This window comes from Drosophila miranda, assembly GCF_003369915.1.
Source record: "Drosophila miranda strain MSH22 chromosome Y unlocalized genomic scaffold, D.miranda_PacBio2.1 Contig_Y6_pilon, whole genome shotgun sequence".
In the NCBI taxonomy this organism is placed as follows: domain Eukaryota; kingdom Metazoa; phylum Arthropoda; class Insecta; order Diptera; family Drosophilidae; genus Drosophila; species Drosophila miranda.
In genome coordinates this window covers 844,127-862,301 of record NW_022881651.1, presented here as the reverse complement: position 1 = coordinate 862,301, position 18,175 = coordinate 844,127, and the positions used below count along the sequence as shown (strand labels likewise).

The 18,175-nt window shown below is 45.7% G+C and overlaps 1 protein-coding gene across 1 annotated transcript; it reads left to right on the top strand.

The window, feature by feature from the left end:
* The first annotated feature begins 9,175 nt into the window (after window positions 1-9,175).
* On the top strand, window positions 9,176-11,078 carry LOC117195135. Its single transcript, XM_033399787.1, has 3 exons — window positions 9,176-9,273; window positions 9,335-9,848; window positions 11,067-11,078. Exons 1-3 carry the CDS (start codon window positions 9,176-9,178, stop codon window positions 11,076-11,078), a joined length of 624 nt encoding a protein of 207 aa, XP_033255678.1.
* The last annotated feature ends 7,097 nt before the right edge of the window (window positions 11,079-18,175 follow it).

Genomic DNA, 18,175 nt, shown 5'->3' with positions numbered 1-18,175 from the left:
CATCTAACAACATAGCAACTTTGGAGCTTCGCAAGAGAGGATTACGTCTCCACATGCCGATCTCACGTCCGGATGCAAATTTGCGAATTCATTCTTTCGCATGCAGCGCACATTCGCCTACATGCATAAATTTATACATCGTCTTAGGCATCCAGGACTCACCGTTTCTGATATTCGGCAAGGAACGCATCTTCTAATTCGACACATTCAGCTGGCAAATTTGTGGATGGACATAAAGGAGATTCGGCGCAATGGTCAAGTCAAGAAATCCAGTTATATTAGTTCGCTCAACCCGTTCATCGATCATTCTGGACTACTTAGAGTTGGAGGTCGTCTTGGCAACTCATCGCTAGGATTTGACGCTCAGCACCCGTTCATTCTGCCAAAGGGACATTCCATTACCTTTGCGCTGATAAGATATTATCATGAAAGAAACCTCCATGCCGGACCTCGCGCCTTGCTATCCAAAATTCGGCTGGAATATTGGCCCATTGGAGGTGTTAAGGCAGTGTCAAGGGTCGTCAGCAGATGTGTGAGATGCTTCAGGACTAGGCCGCGAACACATCATGGGAGACCTACCTAAGGAACGTTTGGAAGGATCTCAAGCTTTTGAAGTCACTGGAGTAGATTTTACTGTGGACCTGTGGACCGATCAGAAATCCGCACGAGGCCTCCGATCAAGTGCTACATTAGCGTATTCATCTGTTTCACTTCTAAGGCTATACACATGGAGCTCGTAAAGGATTTGACCACCGCATCATTTCTAGGCGCACTAAAGAGTTTTACTTCCACTCGAGGAAGGCCAAGTCAAATTTGGTCGGACAATGCGACAAACTTCGTTGGGGCCAAGAACGAGCTTCTGGAGCTAAAGAAGCTTTGTCTGAGCGAACCGCATATGAAGGAGGTCCACGAATCCTCCTTGGCTGACTCGATCGACTGGCGTTTCATCCCACCTCGCTCTCCGCATTTTGGCGGGTTGTGGGAAGCGGCCGTGAAGACCGCAAAATATCACCTGTACCGCTCAGTTGGACCATCTGTGCTTAGCTTCGACGAGCTGCGCACTCTGATCTGTCACATCACTGCAATTGTTAACTCTCGCCCTTTGCTCTCGCTTTCAGAAAATCCTGATGATTTAGACGTTTTGACTCCTGCTCATCTGCTTTTAGGCGGCCCCCATGAGCAAATCCTCGAGCCTGACCTAACGAAGCTGAACTACAATCGTCTGGATGGCTGGCAGCGGGTCACCCAACTACAGCAAATATTTTGGAGCCGTTGGCGCGAAGAGTATCTCACTCTTTTGCAAGAGCGCGCGAAGTGGCGTACCCCCGCGCAAAACATCTGCAAGAACGACCTCGTTCTGGTGAAGGACGAAAATCTTCCTCCAATGCGTTGGCCACTGGCTAGAGTGGTCGATGTCGTTTTGTTCAAGGACGGAGTGTGTCGCGTCGCTGACCTGAAGACATCCTCAGGAAACATCAGGAGGGCCGTCACTCGGCTATGTTTGCTGCCCCTTAAGGAATCTGTTGAGAGACTAGCTCCCAACGGGGGGAGTATGTTCGGGCCAGCCGCTGAAGAATAACCGTAACTTTAACATTATTATTGTATGAGCAGAGAGAGCCGCCTATGTTGTAAAACGTTGACGTTCTGCAGAGCTGCTGCGCTCTCCCGCTAAAGGGGCTCTCTGCCGCCGCCACTTCGGCAACTACTTTGATCTGCTGCCGCCACTTCGGCAATCACTTTGATCTAACGCCGTCGTCTATAGTTCAGTTCTATACTAACCCATCTGCGCATTGGTTGCATATCGATCTCGCATAAGGTTTATCTGGCAATAGCAAGCAATCGGCTTCCGCTAAGCCACCAAGATTAAATACGAATTATAAAGTTTAACCCGAAATCTCTTTTCATTTTTGAAACACATAGGTGCCAAAAAAGCTTGGCATCTCAAACAGGCCCTTTATTTGATATTTTCTTGTCTCCCATCTTAACCTCATCCCCATTCTGGTATTTGTTTTTCCACCTGAGTACGAGTATTTGCCCAAGCAATTGACAAACAACTTCATTGTTTGTCCAAGCCGAAGCTCGACCCATCGTCTTACTAAGACATCGGTTGACAGAATGGCGTAATATCACAATAATTAACAGAAAACTTAACAGCAAACGATTTCAAAAGTGAGCAACTCCTCTCTCAGTCGCATTTGACCCTAGCAATTAAGAGCACTACTTTCAGAAATATTGATGTAGTCAAGGTAATCTATACTTATTGCGAAAAGCTTCGGAAACACACAAATTGCCCTTAAACTCTTAAACATTTGCTTCATCTACGGAAACCAGTCGAAATCACAGAGTATACGGAGTCTTGAGTGGAATTTTATTTCCCCTTCTCTTGGAGCTCACATATGTATATACTATAACACTGGTAAAAAAAAAGTACTCGTATCACTCTGGAATTTGAGAATAAAGAGTGTCACAAAGGAAAGGAAGTCCAACGACATTATTACTAGTTTTAAAAGAAAAAAAAATAATAATGAGGTTATCTTCATTCGCGATTCGAAAACTGTTTCGACTTCTCATTTTTTCTTTGAGTGAATTTATATTTATAAACCTCTTAGCCCTGTTCTTCTTTCTGTCTGTGGGAAAATCTGGAATTTGGAGACTGAGAGAGCTGGAGCCTAGGAAATTGCCCAACAAAATTGGCGCTGAGTTGCACACCGAATCCTCTACTAAAGTTCTTTGTGTTGGTGCAGCTGCAAAAGTGAAATCAGCAAATGACAACACTTCGGAAAGAGTAAGTAGAAGGGGGACAGACGTGATTAATGTAAAGTTTTTAACGCGATAAACTGAATATGTATATGTCCAGCTGCACAGGATCAGCCGCGTTTCTCCGATCGTCTGTCAATAATTTATACTATATACGTACTGTCTTACACTGCTATAACATTCTCACATGATATTTTACCATACCCTTCCCGAATACGTGATGTGATCAGATCGAGAGACCCTCTAGCTGCGTGGGAGGAGGAGAGCAGAGTAAACACTAAACTAAATTGCTTGTCCATAAAGTCTGTTTTTTGGCAAACTGTGCTTGGATACTCAAAATGAGTATTGGGGTATATTAGATTTGTGGTAAAAGTGGATGTGTGTAACGTCCAGAAGGAATCGTTTCCGAACCCATAAAGTATATATATTCTTGATCAGCATCAATAGCCGAGTCGATTGAGCCATGTCTGTCTGTCCGTCTGTCCGTCCGTCCGTCTGTCCGTCCGTCCGTCTGTCCGTCCCCTTCAGCGCCTAGTGCTCAAAGATTATAAGAGCTATAGCAACGATGTTTTGCATCCAGACTTCTGTGATATGTCACTGCTACAAGAATATTTCAAAACTTCGCCCCGCCCACTTCCGCTCCCACAAAGGACGAAAATCTGTGGCATCCACAATTTTAAAGATAACCAAAAAGAGGACCAGAATCGTAGAGGATGACATATGTTCTAGAGTGCAAAATCTGAACCAGATCGTATAATTATTATAGCCAGAATCAAGAAAACAATTTCATTCTTTCTCGCATCGGTCTCTCTCTAACACACAGGTTTCATGGTCGGTTTTGCCAATTGCAAAATATGAGTTCAAGGATCTCAGAACCCATAAGAGCTAGAGCAACCAAATTTGGTATCCACACTCCTGTGATATCGGACCTTGACCGTTTCGTGTCCAAATTTCGCCACACCCCCTTCCGCCCCCGCAAAGGACGAAAATCTGGGGCATCCACAAATCTCAGAGACTATTCAGGCTAGAGTAACCAAATTTGGTATCCGCACTCCTGTTAGATCTCACTATTAAACGTAGATCTCAAAATTTCGCCCCACCCCCTTCCGCCCCCACAAAGAACGAAAATCTGTTGCATCCACAATATTGCACATTCGAGAAAACTAAAAACGCAGAATCATAGATAACGACCATATCTATCAGATTGCTGAATCTGGTTTAGATCAGATAATTTTTATAGCCAAAAGGAACAAATCAATTTGCAGTGGCTACGCAGCGCCCGACGTCACGCTCAGACTGATTTTCTGTAGAGGCGTCTGCCGGAGGAGAGCCATACTGACTTAGTATCGGGTATAACTGTAGAGTTGCGGTGTCCGCAGCAACTCACAACGTTCCCCTCGTCTATGGCTCTGCGTTTTTAGTTTAGTTTTTTTTTTAGTTTTGCCGCATGGCTTGCATAAATTTCCATTTGGATTTCCATTGCCATTGCCATTGACTGCCTCGTTAGCTAGCCCTTAGACCCATCAACTTTTGATTGATTTGATCCGATACGCTACGCTCCTCAGCTTAGCTAAAGATTAATTTATAAAACAAAAGATATACAAAAGGTGTAATAAGATTAAGAACCATTAACCATAATATGTGCGTAAACAACACACACATTTTGAACCGAATCATATCAAATGCAAAAAAAAAAGAAAACGAAAACAGAAAACCAATTAAAGATAATAAAACTATTATAACGAAAAGAAAAAGAAATGAAAATTCAAGAATGCATAAATCTAACATTTGCAATTACAAAATATTTACTCTGGTACAAAATGGTACATACAGTAAAGATATTCGTTTATACAATATTTACTGTCTATATAACCATTATATACTACTTACTTACTGACAACAAATTATTAAGGGTTTTGTTGAATTTCATTATTCGTATGTTAATAAAAACAATTTCAGACTAACTTAAACTTACAGTCTGCTCTGAATACGGGTTAAATGCTAGTGCTGTGCTAGTTGATTATTACTCGTACAATAAATACTATAGCTTAGAGCCATCCTGCGTCCCTGGTCACCGGTGGATCAAGCCTTCAGAACAACAAAATCAATCAAACAACAACAATCAATTCAAAAATCAACCAAACAACAAACAAAAATTGAACACTACAGCTAAAAATCTTGTACACGCTTCTACAGCTGAAAATCTTGTACAGGCTGAAACATTCTACATTCTACAGCTGAAAATACATTAATTATGTATAGTACATGTATAATACATACTACATAAAATAAATAAAATAAAAAACAAATTATTATTATTATTATTATTGTTATTATTATTAAAATTTCTGTTGAAATCTTCTTTAAACGATACTTTCATTATGTTTATAAAAATTGTTGATAAATGCTTGCCACGTTCCTCGAAGGTATTGCTTTTCATGTTGTTAAAAAATATTGGTTCGTTTCTAAATTCGAAATGTTTTTCAACAGCGCGTAATAAGTTCATTATTTCATTTTTAATGATTTCTTTAACTTTATCAGACATTAGGTAGTCGGGCAAGTTGTCTACCGACTTCGTTGCCTCAAAGATACTCTTGTAATTTTCTTTCCTGTATTCCTTGACATACATATTTGACAACAACACATCCTCATGTATATCATTTTTTAGGATAACCTTTTTGAGGTGGGGCAGATCCCACAATATGGGGAATTTTCCCCTTACACTTTTGCACGGCATGAAATTTGCCAAGCAGTGGTGGGATCCAACTGCCAACAGTTGACTTGACAAGCCCCCACTCTCAACCTCCCTCAATACTAAATCGAGTACTTTCTTGACCGCATTCCTGCCTAGTGAAGATGTTTTGGAAACGGGACAAATGTGGAAATACAAATAATGAATTTCATTCCCGTTAATTGGGATTGCAGCGACTGCAAGAATTTTCCATTTATGTACCGGTCCTTTTTTTGCATATTGGTACCACGGCATGTGATACTCATCCATGTAAATGGAAAATTCTGAGTCGCTTAGTTTCTGTAAATTTACAGTCATGTTAATGCGTCCATTCATTATGTTTCCTTGCATTTTCAGTTCTTCCAATGCGTCCGTTACCAGATTTTCGGGGGCCTGTACCTTTGTGCAATTCATTGCTCGCTTGAAGGCGACCAATATCGTTGACCAGATCATCGTTACCGACGATACCTGGAGGAAGAAAAGTCTGATTCACCTGCTCCAATGTAATTGCCACAATCTACTCACCTTCAGTGTCGTCGTCGTCAACATCCATAGGCAATGTACTAACAAGCCGGTCCAGCGGTTCACACGGCAGATGTTCCTCTGCCTCTTTGTCCTGATACGGCTCGAACAGATTGAGTTCATTTATGTCCTCATCGAAACACGACAATTGCGACGGCTCCAACAGATTGAGTTCATTTTTGTCGCAGTATAATATCGCATAAAACCTATCGCAGTATAATATCGCATAAAACTAATTGCAGTATAATATCTCGATCGGTTTGGATTAATATATGTTGCCTTACAATTATTTTATTTTTATTTTTATACATGTTGAAATCAGGAAACTAGACCTATCGTATAGCAACAAAATATCTGTAAACGTTCTTCCTCCTTGATCGTCGTATTCGAATAAATGTGTGGTGGCATATCGAGTACATTGGTATTTCTTATAATACTATCGATGAGTAAATACCAAAACCATACATGCCCCGTCATTTAAAACATAAATAAAGAACACAAAATAAGACAAAGATGTACATTAATTTGGGAGGTGTAAGAATTGACGGGGTGGACAGTGCCCTTGTTAATGTATTATGCGGGATATACTGGGACCATCTGCAAGGCCGGAAAGTGCAAAGCCCGAAAGCACAGGAAATTGCCTTTTGTACTTTGTTGTACTTATTTTTTCTGGACCATCAACGTAAGGGTAAGTAAATTAGTTACATTTATATTATATTCTTCTAATAATGTATTGCATTCAGCGGGACGACGCACGCGAAGTATGCTGAGCCTGTTACTCCGGTGCAGAATATTTCTGTTCTGATGATATCTCAGGATATTAAGGATATTGACAACAATATGAACGGTGATACGGAGGAGTCGGCCACAACTCAGGATATTGAGGATATTGACAATATGCACGGTGATACGGAGGAGTCGGCCACAACTCAGGATATTGAGGATATTGACAACAATATGAACGGTCATACGGAGGAGTCGGCCACAACTCACGATATTGAGGATATTGACAACAATATGCACGGTCATACGGAGGAGTCGGCCACAACTCACGATATTAAGGAGAATATTGACAACATTTCTGACAATATTCACAATATTTCTGATTATACAGTCAATGATGGAGTGTACTATTTCTGATGAAATATATGATTCGTCTGAGCCAGTGAACCACGTGGAGGAGAAGCAGGAGCAGGAGGTTCTTGAGGATCCGGACTTAAGTAAATAAATAAGTAAAATTAAAAAAAAATACATATAATAACTTCTTAATTCTCTAGACATGTTTACTGAAGACATTCTTAGTACTGAAAGTGGAAAGGACAATCTGAAAACACCGATTTCCCCTACGGCCTCGCCCCCCGTGCATGGAGCACCTTGGGAAACCACGTAATGAACCAAAATTACACAGCAATAAGAGGTATGGTTTCAAGGAATTCGAAGACAATGCAAAAAATTGCTGCCGTTTTTAAGGAAAAAAAAGTGACCATGTTAAGACTATCAGAGGAAACTGGGGTGCCGGCCGAATATTTTAGGGCGATAGTCATGTGTAGCGACTATAAAAAAATTGGGTGCCGCTTGTGGGCCGCCAAGACGGATGCAGAGAAGCTGAAGGACATCAACCAATAACTGTTTCGTTTTTTAATTTTAATATTTGATTTGGCTTGAGTAGACTGATCCAGAGAAGCTGAAGGACATCAACGAATAACTGTTTCGTTTCTTAATTGTAATATTTGATTTGGGTAGAAAAACTCGCCTGTTATTCGTAAATGTAACGACTGAAAATAAACTTATTGACAAAAAAGGGAGTATTTATATTGTGTGGGCGCCTCTGGGCCAAGAAATCATCAAAGTTATTCACGTCGCACAGTTTGGGAAAAAACTGGACTGGAGTTGAGTCGACTGGAGGGACTGCAATGACACTTGCCGGCTGGCGGCCTCTTGGAAATTTTAAGCCTCGTTAAGCTTCTGGTCAACCGCCTGGCTGGTCTGCTTGAGCGCTCCATCGAATGGATTAACCTTCGCTCTGGATATACTGGATGCCCTTTTGGATTACAGGACTACCCTCTTTAGCGCCTTTGAATGGATAAACAAAGTGCATGTCCTACATGGATTACAGCCGTATAGCGCATCATAAAAGGTAAGAAATCAAGCCACAAATTGAATGCCGAACACAGCAAATGCTTAACCCATGACACCACCAAAAGTGGGAGAGGGAGTAGAGGGGGATGAGTGCCCCTATTAATCCTAAGTGCTTCCTGTGATTTTATGTAAATTTGTACACGGGGAACAGAGGACTCCAAAGAGACCTCTCGAGCAGCAATTCAATGTACAAATGACAGGTTGGCTGTGACACAAAACAGCAGCTTAAGGAAGATGTAAAGCCAAGCAAAAATATATACCCCCCCCCCCCCCCCCTCCACTCTCCTTAACCCTTAACACTTAACTCCTTAATCCCAGAATGGTAGCCAACATTTCGGCCACACCAAGGAGTATGGTGGCATGGTATTTATCGCAAGTCCTATCCCAAACCAACAAAGCCGATCAACTATTGCAAGTCGCAGCTCTGCCCAGGGAAAGTACGTCACCTGACCTGTGATTCGAAACACAACATCGAAGTGGGCCCTGAACTATCACTTGAAGCCGTTCAGAACTGGCTCTGGAAATCATTCAGTACGAATATCTGGAGAGAGCGGTACAGCACAGAGAACGGCAGCAAATATCGAAAGCACAGGGAACATAAAGTAAATAAAAATACAAATACAAAACTACAAAGCCCATGAACGAATATTTCCTCACAGGTGCTGGACTAAGATGAATCCAACTATTAACAATCCACGTTCCCCATTCGCCCGCTCGCGGTGTATTTTCGGATCCATGGGATCCTTCGTCTTTACCGACCAGCAGCAGCAGCAGCAGCAGCAGCCGGGGCTGCAGGTCCCCCCGAAGGTTCCGCCGACAAGAATGGACTCAATGCGATGCCCTTCCTAGGCCAAATCCACACCAGTCCTCAGCTGTCCCGCCCAATGGGTCCAATAGGTCACGCTCACCCCCAACTTTCCCTCCGATGGGGGATTCAGATGGATGAGCGGCAGCAGCCCAGACTCCCCTTCCCCCCAGGACATAACTTACCCCCGGCTCCCCTGCAGATTCAATGCTGTGCCACAGATGGCTTCGATGGGACCACCGCCCGTGTTGAGCTCCCTCTGGACAGGCGGCGCTTCTCCGGACAGCCGCGGAGACTACTACGACGACCCCCACGAAGAGTACTCTGACTGCCGCTACGAGGGCGACTACGAGGGCGACTACTCGATGCCCACCGAGCAGGACCAAGAAGGAGGAGTCGTGCTCCTGTCAGAGCCAGACCTGTCAGAGCCAGAGCGAGTTCAGCTCGATAGAGCGCACCGAGTCGGACTCGGAGTGGGAGGAGCTCTCCGACGGCCCTTCCCCCAGGGTCTCCCCGCTGGAGTCCCTCGGCGCAGTCGTGCTCTCCACAGTGCAGCCGGAGCACTGTCAGCGCATGGTGGCCTTGTACCACCTCGTCTTGGAGACCGCTGTGGTCAAGGTCGTGCTGCTGGTGCTGCAACTGCTGTGCTGCGCGGTGTTCTGGCTGGTCGAGAAGACCGTGGGCTTCAACGAAACCGTCGGCTCGAAGCGCCACCGATTGTGGAACAGCAAGTTCAAGCTGCGCACCATCCAGCGCCAGTTGCTGTGGCTCATGGCCAATGCCCGGGGCGTCGAGACGCTCGTCTTCTTTGCCGTGCTCATGACCACGCCCTGGCTGTTCTCCCTCAGCCTCCTGGGATTCATCCTGTCCCTGGCGGCGCTCCTGAAGAAGACCGTCGAGCAGCTGGTGTTCCAGATACGCCTGCACCTCGTGCTCTAGGGGCAGCCATCGAGCAGAAAGCAGCAAGCAGTATCCAATCACACACTGACAGAAGACACCCGGCCCCACGCCCGACACTCCACCCCTCCCCTCAGAGATGTTTGCACTTCCATTTGGGCATCTATTTTCGTTGATGCTGGCATCGCAATACACGGAATCGTCTCTCCGTTTTTGGCCGCAATGAAAATAGATACCGAAATATTCGAAATTCAAAGTCAATTCCCACGAGAGAAAGAGACAGGCCTTATTCTTTTGGTTTACGGCCTTTCTTTCTTCTGCCTTTGGCATCGCCCACTCCACTCTCTTTATTTTTCTTGCATTAAATTGGCAATAATATGAACTCGCCTTCTCTTTCTGCTTAGTAGTATTCCCCTGTCGCCGATAGCCCGCATCCTCTGCGTTCCAGAATCTGCGGAAGTTTCCAGCGGGGGCTACTGGCGTGCATCAGCCGTCGAGTAGATTGAATGGGAACGCTGCCAGCATATATGTTCTATGTGTGTGTGTGCCCAACTAACGCAGACAACTGCGTTCTAGAATGAAATATTAATTCATTGGATACGCACACACAGATCCCCCTTCATCGCTCTCTGTTTCCCTCGGACGGTGGCAGGGTACTGGGTGTCTACGCTGCTCGGCGCTGGCCTGTATCTAATCGCGCCTGCCTTGCTGTGTACCCACTGTAGATGCATATGTACATACAGTTGTTAATCAATGTCCGTTGATTGTCGCATCGTTGCTTGGAAGGGGAATCCCCCTAATATTAAAGCTGGGATCCTATGCCAGAGCAGAACGCAATACTTTTCATATCCCTTGACCCTTAACTCCTTAATCCCAGAATGGTAGCCAACATTTCGGCCACACCAAGGAGTATGGTGGCATGGTATTTATCGCAAGTCCTATCCCAAACCAACAAAGCCGATCAACTATTGCAAGTCGCAGCTCTGCCCAGGGAAAGTACGTCACCTGACCTGTGATTCGAAACACAACATCGAAGTGGGCCCTGAACTATCACTTGGAGCCGTTCAGAACTGGCTCTGGAAATCATTCAGTACGAATATCTGGAGAGAGCGGCACAACACAGAGAACGGCAGCAAATATCGAAAGCACAGGGAACATAAAGTAAATAAAAATACAAATACAAAACAAAGCCCATGAACGAATATTTCCTCACAGGTGCTGGAATAAGATGAATCCAACTATTAACAATCCACGTTCCCCATTCACCCGCTCGCGGGTTTTTTAGGATCCATGGGATCCTTCGTCTTTACCGACCAGCAGCAGCAGCAGCAGCAGCAGCCGGGGCTGCAGGTCCCCCCCGAAGGTTCCGCCGACAAGAATGGACTCAATGCGATGCCCTTCCTAGGCCAAATCCACACCAGTCCTCAGCTGACCCGCCCAATGGGTCCAATAGGTCACGCTCACCCCCCACCTTCCCTCAGATGGGGGATTCAGATGGGTGAGCGGCAGCAGCCCAGACTCCCCTTCCCCCAGGACATAACTTACCCCCGGCTCCCCTGCAGATTCAATGCTGTGCCACAGATGGCTTCGATGGGACCACCGCCCGTGTTGAGCTCCCTCTGGACAGGCGGCGCTTCTCCGGACAGCCGCGGAGACTACTACGACGACCCACACGAAGAGTAGTCGTGCTCCTGTCAGAGCCAGAGCGAGTTCAGCTCGATAGAGCGCACCGAGTCGGACTCGGAGTGGGAGGAGCTCTCCGACGGCCCTTCCCCCAGGGTCTCCCCGCTGAAGTCCCTCGGCGCAGTCGTGCTCTCCACAGTGCAGCCGGAGCACTGTCAGCGCATGGTGGCCTTGTACCACCTCGTCTTGGAGACCGCTGTGGTCAAGGTCGTGCTACTGGTGCTGCAACTGCTGTGCTGCGCGGTGTTCTGGCTGGTCGAGAAGACCGTGGGCTTCAACGAAACCGTCGGCTCGAAGCGCCACCGATTGTGGAACAGCAAGTTCAAGCTGCGCACCATCCAGCGCCAGTTGCTGTGACGCATGGCCAATGCCCGGGGCGACGAGACGCTCGTCTTCTTTGCCGTGCTCATGACCACGCCCTGGCTGTTCTCCCTCAGCCTCCTGGGATTCATCCTGTCCCTGGCGGCGCTCCTGAAGAAGACCGTCGAGCAGCTGGTGTTCCAGATACGCCTGCACCTCGTGCTCTAGGGGCAGCCATCGAGCAGAAAGCAGCAAGCAGTATCCAATCACACACTGACAGAAGACACACGGCCACACGCCCGACACTCCACCCCTCCCCTCAGAGATGTTTGCACTTCCATTTGGGCATCTATTTTCGTTGGTGCTGGCATCGCAATACACGGAATCGTCTCTCCGTTTTTGGCCGCAATGAAAATAGATACCGAAATATTCGAAATTCAAAGTCAATTCCCACGAGAGAGAGCGAGACAGGCCTTCTTCTTTTGGTTTACGGCCTTTCTTTCTTCTGCCTTTGGCATCGCCCACTCCACTCTCTTTATTTTTCTTGCATTAAATTGGCAATAATATGAACTCGCCTTCTCTTTCTGCTTAGTAGTATTCCCCTGTCGCCGATAGCCCGCATCCTCTGCGTTCCAGAATCTGCGGAAGTTTCCAGCGGGGGCTACTGGCGTGCATCAGCCGTCGAGTAGATTGAATGGGAACGCTGCCAGCATATATGTACTATGTGTGTGTGTGCCCAACTAACGCAGACAACTGCGTTCTAGAATGAAATATAAATTCATTGGATACGCACACACACATCCCCCTTCATCGCTCTCTGTTTCTCTCGGAGGGTGGCAGGGTACTGGGTGTCTACGCTGCTCGGCGCTGTCCTGTATCTAATCGCGCCTGCCTTGCTGTGTACCCACTGTAGATGCATATGTACATACAGTTGTTAATCAATGTCCGTTGATTGTCGCATCGTTGCTTGGAAGGGGAATCCCCCTAATATTAAAGCTGGGATCCTATGCCAGAGCAGAACGCAATACTTTTCATATCCCACCTTGGGTTTCCTTAACAAATCCCATAACTTTCGACATTGACAATGAGGCTTCATCAGCATTCGTTCGCTCACAGTCATTATCATAGTGATGATGATAATGATAATAATGTGCATGTGTGTGGTGTGTGACTCTCGTTTAGGACCTGAGCCTTTCAATTCAAGCTTGTTCACAGCCCAGCGATTCGCAAATGCGGCCAATGAGTATGTGTTGTGAGTATATAACAGCCCATCCGATCCGATCAGGCGATTCATCAGTGAAGATTTTCTCTCCTTTCGCTTTTCTGCCTAGTGGGGTCCCAAGTGTGGGAAAAGCCACGAGGGCGTGAAACTCAAGAAAAGCATGAAGAAAATTACGATTGAACCGGTGACTAGCTCATGGTCTTCCTCGAGCGAACCGACTGCCTTTGTTCAACTGGGACGATGAGGTCTGAGCGTGTCCATCTCGGCCAGTGAGAACTTGCTCGTAGCGGGTCAGCAGATTGGTGCGGACAATGGCGCCGTTCAGTTCCGCCTGGGCCTTGATGGCCTGTGGGAAAAGAGAGGGGAGAAAACAGTTGGATAAAGCCGATGAAGAAAAGGAAAAATAAACCCACCTGAGGCGTATGCGTGATAATGGAGGCAGTGAAGAGAGAGTAAAGTAGAAAGTTCAGATAGAAGATCACCGAGAGGCGGTGCCACTTGAGGAAGAGGAAACTCGAGATTAGCGGGTGCTGCAGCAGGTAACGCAGCTCCTTGGAATCGGCGATGTATGCGATTGGAGTCATCTCGTCCTCCTATTGGTGAGGATGGCCAATGCTCCGCTTGTCCGACTGCCCGGGCTCTCGCTGGCGTCTCATCAGATTCTTGTAGTTGATGATGATCTCGAAACTCTGGTCACCGGGCTTCTCCCGTTGGTGGTGATGCAGGAATCGAAGTGCTCCTCCAGCACTTTCGGGTCTATCTCCTGTATGGGAAGATCTCCGAACGCGCTTCTCGCCCCGATGTACGCTCCCTGCCGTAGAAGCTCCTGTGCCACCTTTGTGTTGCGATACTTGACCGCATAGGAGAGTGGCACCAGGCCAGCCTTGTCCGCCTCATTGATGTCCACACGATCGCTCTCGAGCAGCAGCTGGAAGCAGCGCTGGTGGTCACAGAAGTCGTCCAGCGGCTGCTGACCCAGGCGACTGATAACCGCGATCAGCAGCTTGGAATGCGATGTCAGCCTCAGCTACGGATGCTTCAACAGCTTCTCTAGCGCCCTGTGGTTGCCCCAGATTACGGCCAACTCCACGGGGCGGATGTCGCTCAATTTTGAAGGATTAATGTTGATGCCCGTCTCGAGGATGGCCTCAAAGGCTCGCTGCTTGCCCCGCTTGATACTTTCCGCCAGCAGGGACTGATACCGCTCCTGGTTGGCATTGCATTGGTTGTCTGCGTTTCCGCTGTCGTTCTGGTGGTACTCCGCGAACTGTTGCTCGAACTGGTTCTCGTCTCCGTCCCGATTAGCGAGGGCTGCGCTCAACTGGCCCTGCGGATCGATGAAACCGCAGTTGTTAGAGCTCATTCTGCTGTCTGCAAAGAGTCAAGTGAGAATGGGGAGGATGAGCTATGTCTATGTGGGCTTTCGTTAATCTTATCCAACCCACGCTGCGTATGAGTAACTTCTAATGCCGTTTCTATGAAAATGATGCCAGAACCCGCATTGTTAGAGCTCTGCTCTGGTCAATGGAGGGAGGTCTGACCCAACAGACGGTTTCTGTACAGACCTTGAAATGGCCGAAACAAAAGCATGAGAGTGGACCGACCCCCGCAACAAACGGTATTTGACAACGCTTCATGCTACGATGATTTTCACACAAATGACTGTCTGTCCATGGAGCTGGCCAGCAGCTGGAGGCAGAGCCACAGTCAGAGCCACAGTCACAGCCACATCCGCAGCCGAAAGCTACCCCACAGGTTTCTCGAAAAATAAAAACCAAATCTTCGTTTTGGGGGCAATTAAAGAAAGCGTCTTTAAGTGGTTTTTGTGGTACCCGAACTACAGACTTAATTTGCCCTCCCGTGTAGTTATTAAATTATAACAATCCAACTGAAGACAAGGTAAGACAAGGCCTGAGAAGTACTCAGGGAGTGGCTTGATTGTTCAAAGTGATCTACAAATTTGAATCAAGTTTGGTGTTCGATCTCGCTCGCCTTTTGGTATATCAAAATTTAACGATCATAAAGAATAATCATAAAATAATCGACACATCAATATCAATTAGAAATCAATTGGTTACGCTTTATGCTTTGAATACTGTTCCGAATGGAGCTTTAGATAAAGCCCTGGGCAGTGCTGAAATCTTGCGATTTATAGGCGGCTCTTTTCGTAAATTTCAAGGCGGCTTCTTCTGTGGGATCTGATCCCTCCAGCCGTCAGCTCAACGTCTTCTCCGCTCTGTTGTGTTCTGTTCTGTTCTGTTCCGTCTGTCTGCTGTCTGCTTTGATGCTTGAAATGTGTGAGAAATCGGCTAATCACACATGAGACCTGGCTAATTTGAATATTCCCCTACTGATTGTTTATCAATAGCCTACGAATTGGGAATCAGGAAACATCGTCTTCTCTTTTGTAGGTAGCTCTTCGGCTAATGTTGCTTTAGTATGCAAACAAATTGAGGATTATAAATGACGCCCCTGGGGTCAAAATTTGTCGTTGATAAGATAAACAGAATCGCACAATCACCTTCCTTAATTGGCCCTTTATTTGATATTTTCTTGTCTCCCATCTTAACCTCATCCCCATTCTGGTATTTGTTTTTCCACCTGAGTACGAGTATTTGCCCAAGCAATTGACAAACAACTTCATTGTTTGTCCAAGCTGAAGCTCGACCCAAAGTCTTACTAAGACATCGGTTGACAGAATGGCGTAATATCACAATAATTAACAAAAAACTTAACAGCAAACGATTTCAAAAGTGAGCAACTCCTCTCTCAGTCGCATCTGACCCTAGCAATTAAGAGCACTACTTTCAGAAATATTGATGTAGTGAAGGTAATCTATACTTATTGCGAAAAGCTTTGGAAAACACAAATTGCCCTTAAACTCTTAAACATTTGCTTCATCTACGGAAACCAGTCGAAATCACAGCTCACATATGTATATACTATAACACTGGTAAAAAAAACGAGGGGAACGTTGTGAGTTGCTGCGGACACCGCAACTCTACAGTTATACCCGATACTTAGTCAGTATGGCTCTCCTCCGGCAGACGCCGATAATATTGAACGACACGACAAAGAGTGCGTGCGAGAGAGACAGAAAATCAGTCTGAGCGTGACGTCGGGCGCTGCGTAGCCACTGCAAATTGATTTGTTCCTATTGGCTATAAAAATGATCTGATCTGATCCAGATTCAGCAATCTGATAGAGTTGCGGTCTCCGCAGCAACTCACAACGTTCCCCCTCGTTTTTTTATGCATTCTCAGCGTTTTGCTGCACTTCATGAACAACAGGCGATGGTCTGGCCCGAGACGCTTTGTTTACACTTGGCATTAAAACTGGAAAAACAAAGGGAAATAACCAAAAATTCTAGTATGAAGAAAAAAGTACTCGGGTGTGGCGGAAAAAAACTACAATCTTGATCTACAAATGAAGTTTTTTTACAGTGAAATATATACTTGACTTGTAGTGAAACGCAGCCCCGAAATTGTCATCATAAAAACTTCGTAATTAAGATGAATGCGTGAGGAGATGGGGCTGGAGCTGAGACCAAGCATGACTTCATGCTGAACCGCCTCCGAGTGGCATCCGCAGATAAAAAGCAACAAAATATAGTTGTATACATGAAATGTTTAGCTGGCACCGAAATACGGACAGCTCACAAACACATGGACACATGCTTAACTTAACTAAAGTGGATACACACACATGCATCGCATATACATGCTCTATATTGGGTATATACATATGTACTACTCGTACTCGCTGTGCACTTCATAAACAATTGGCTGGCCTACATCATGTACTCGTACAACACACAACAAAAGATTTGAGGGGGGTGTGTGTGGAGTGGGAGAATTGGGGGGGATGTCAGTCAGTGCCCCGCACGTTTCGATAATTTCGAATTATTTAATTAAGCCCAGACGAGGCGGCAGTACTGGGACTTTCACGATTCTCCCCGGAACTTCCAAAAGCCCTGAAAATGGAAAGATTTTCAAAAAAAAAATTAATTAAAGATCACTTTGATTTAGCACCCCTTTTGGGACTACGCCCCTGTGTCCCGCTAAAAGTAGAAAACGAATAAACAAAAGCTTTCTGGGCGGAGCCAGATCGGCAAACGAATGAATCCAGCCAACGATTTAGGTAGTAGTCGTATATGGGGAGGGAGGGAAACTGAGACCTGGTCGCTCGACTCTCCACATATCGCCTAATCGATGGATTATTTAATTGTAATTGGTAATAAGAAATGCAAATTCAGCTCTCGGTACATGTGTAATGTGGTATGTGAGGACGGAAGCATGTAACAGATAACGAAGCAGAAGGCTAGGATCTGAAACGGTAGACGAGCAGATGGAGGGTATGATCAAGATCCATGCACGCGTTGCTGCCGGTCTCATGGTTAGTCGGGTAGAGTGGGGGTGGGGTAGGGAGAGATCGCGTCACGAGCTCGAGCATTAGGAGCAAAGACAATAAAAATAAGTTTCGCGTGCGGTTCAAGGTTCAGACGGAAGAAATTTACAGAGAAATGACAGTGTAGGGAGATGAGTCAGCGGAACTAATTCGAGCGGGAGTTGCTTGCGGTGTCATTGCAACTCGGTAGGCCCACCCTTCCTTGATCGCACCGGTCCAAATAGGCTGAGTAATGGGTAACGATCCCTAAAATAAACGCTCTACTTCTGCTAGGTTACGTCATCTCGGCGCCACATGATCCTTAATAACGGCAACAATTAACGGGAATTCATTACAAACAGTTTATTCATTAAACTTTCCTACAAGCTCTCATGGCCGCTAAGAGGGTAGATATATATGTATAAAGGTTACTAAAGTAATAAGGATAATATGTTCAAATAATATCATGATGAAAGATCTTATTAGACTTGGGTCAACTAATTATAAAGAGTATATTCAGGAATAATGGTAATTACGTTACACAAATAGAAATATATTCGAATGGTTTTCAGTTTAAATGCAAAAACAAGGGACGGATGGGTGCATCTTCAAAGTGCACAGCAATTGCTTGTGGGGTAATCCCAATCATAAGTTCGGTTTTCGATAGATTCGGAATTGCAGAAAGTTACATTGCTTCCGAAAGAGCAGAACAAAACAAACACGTGAACAATTG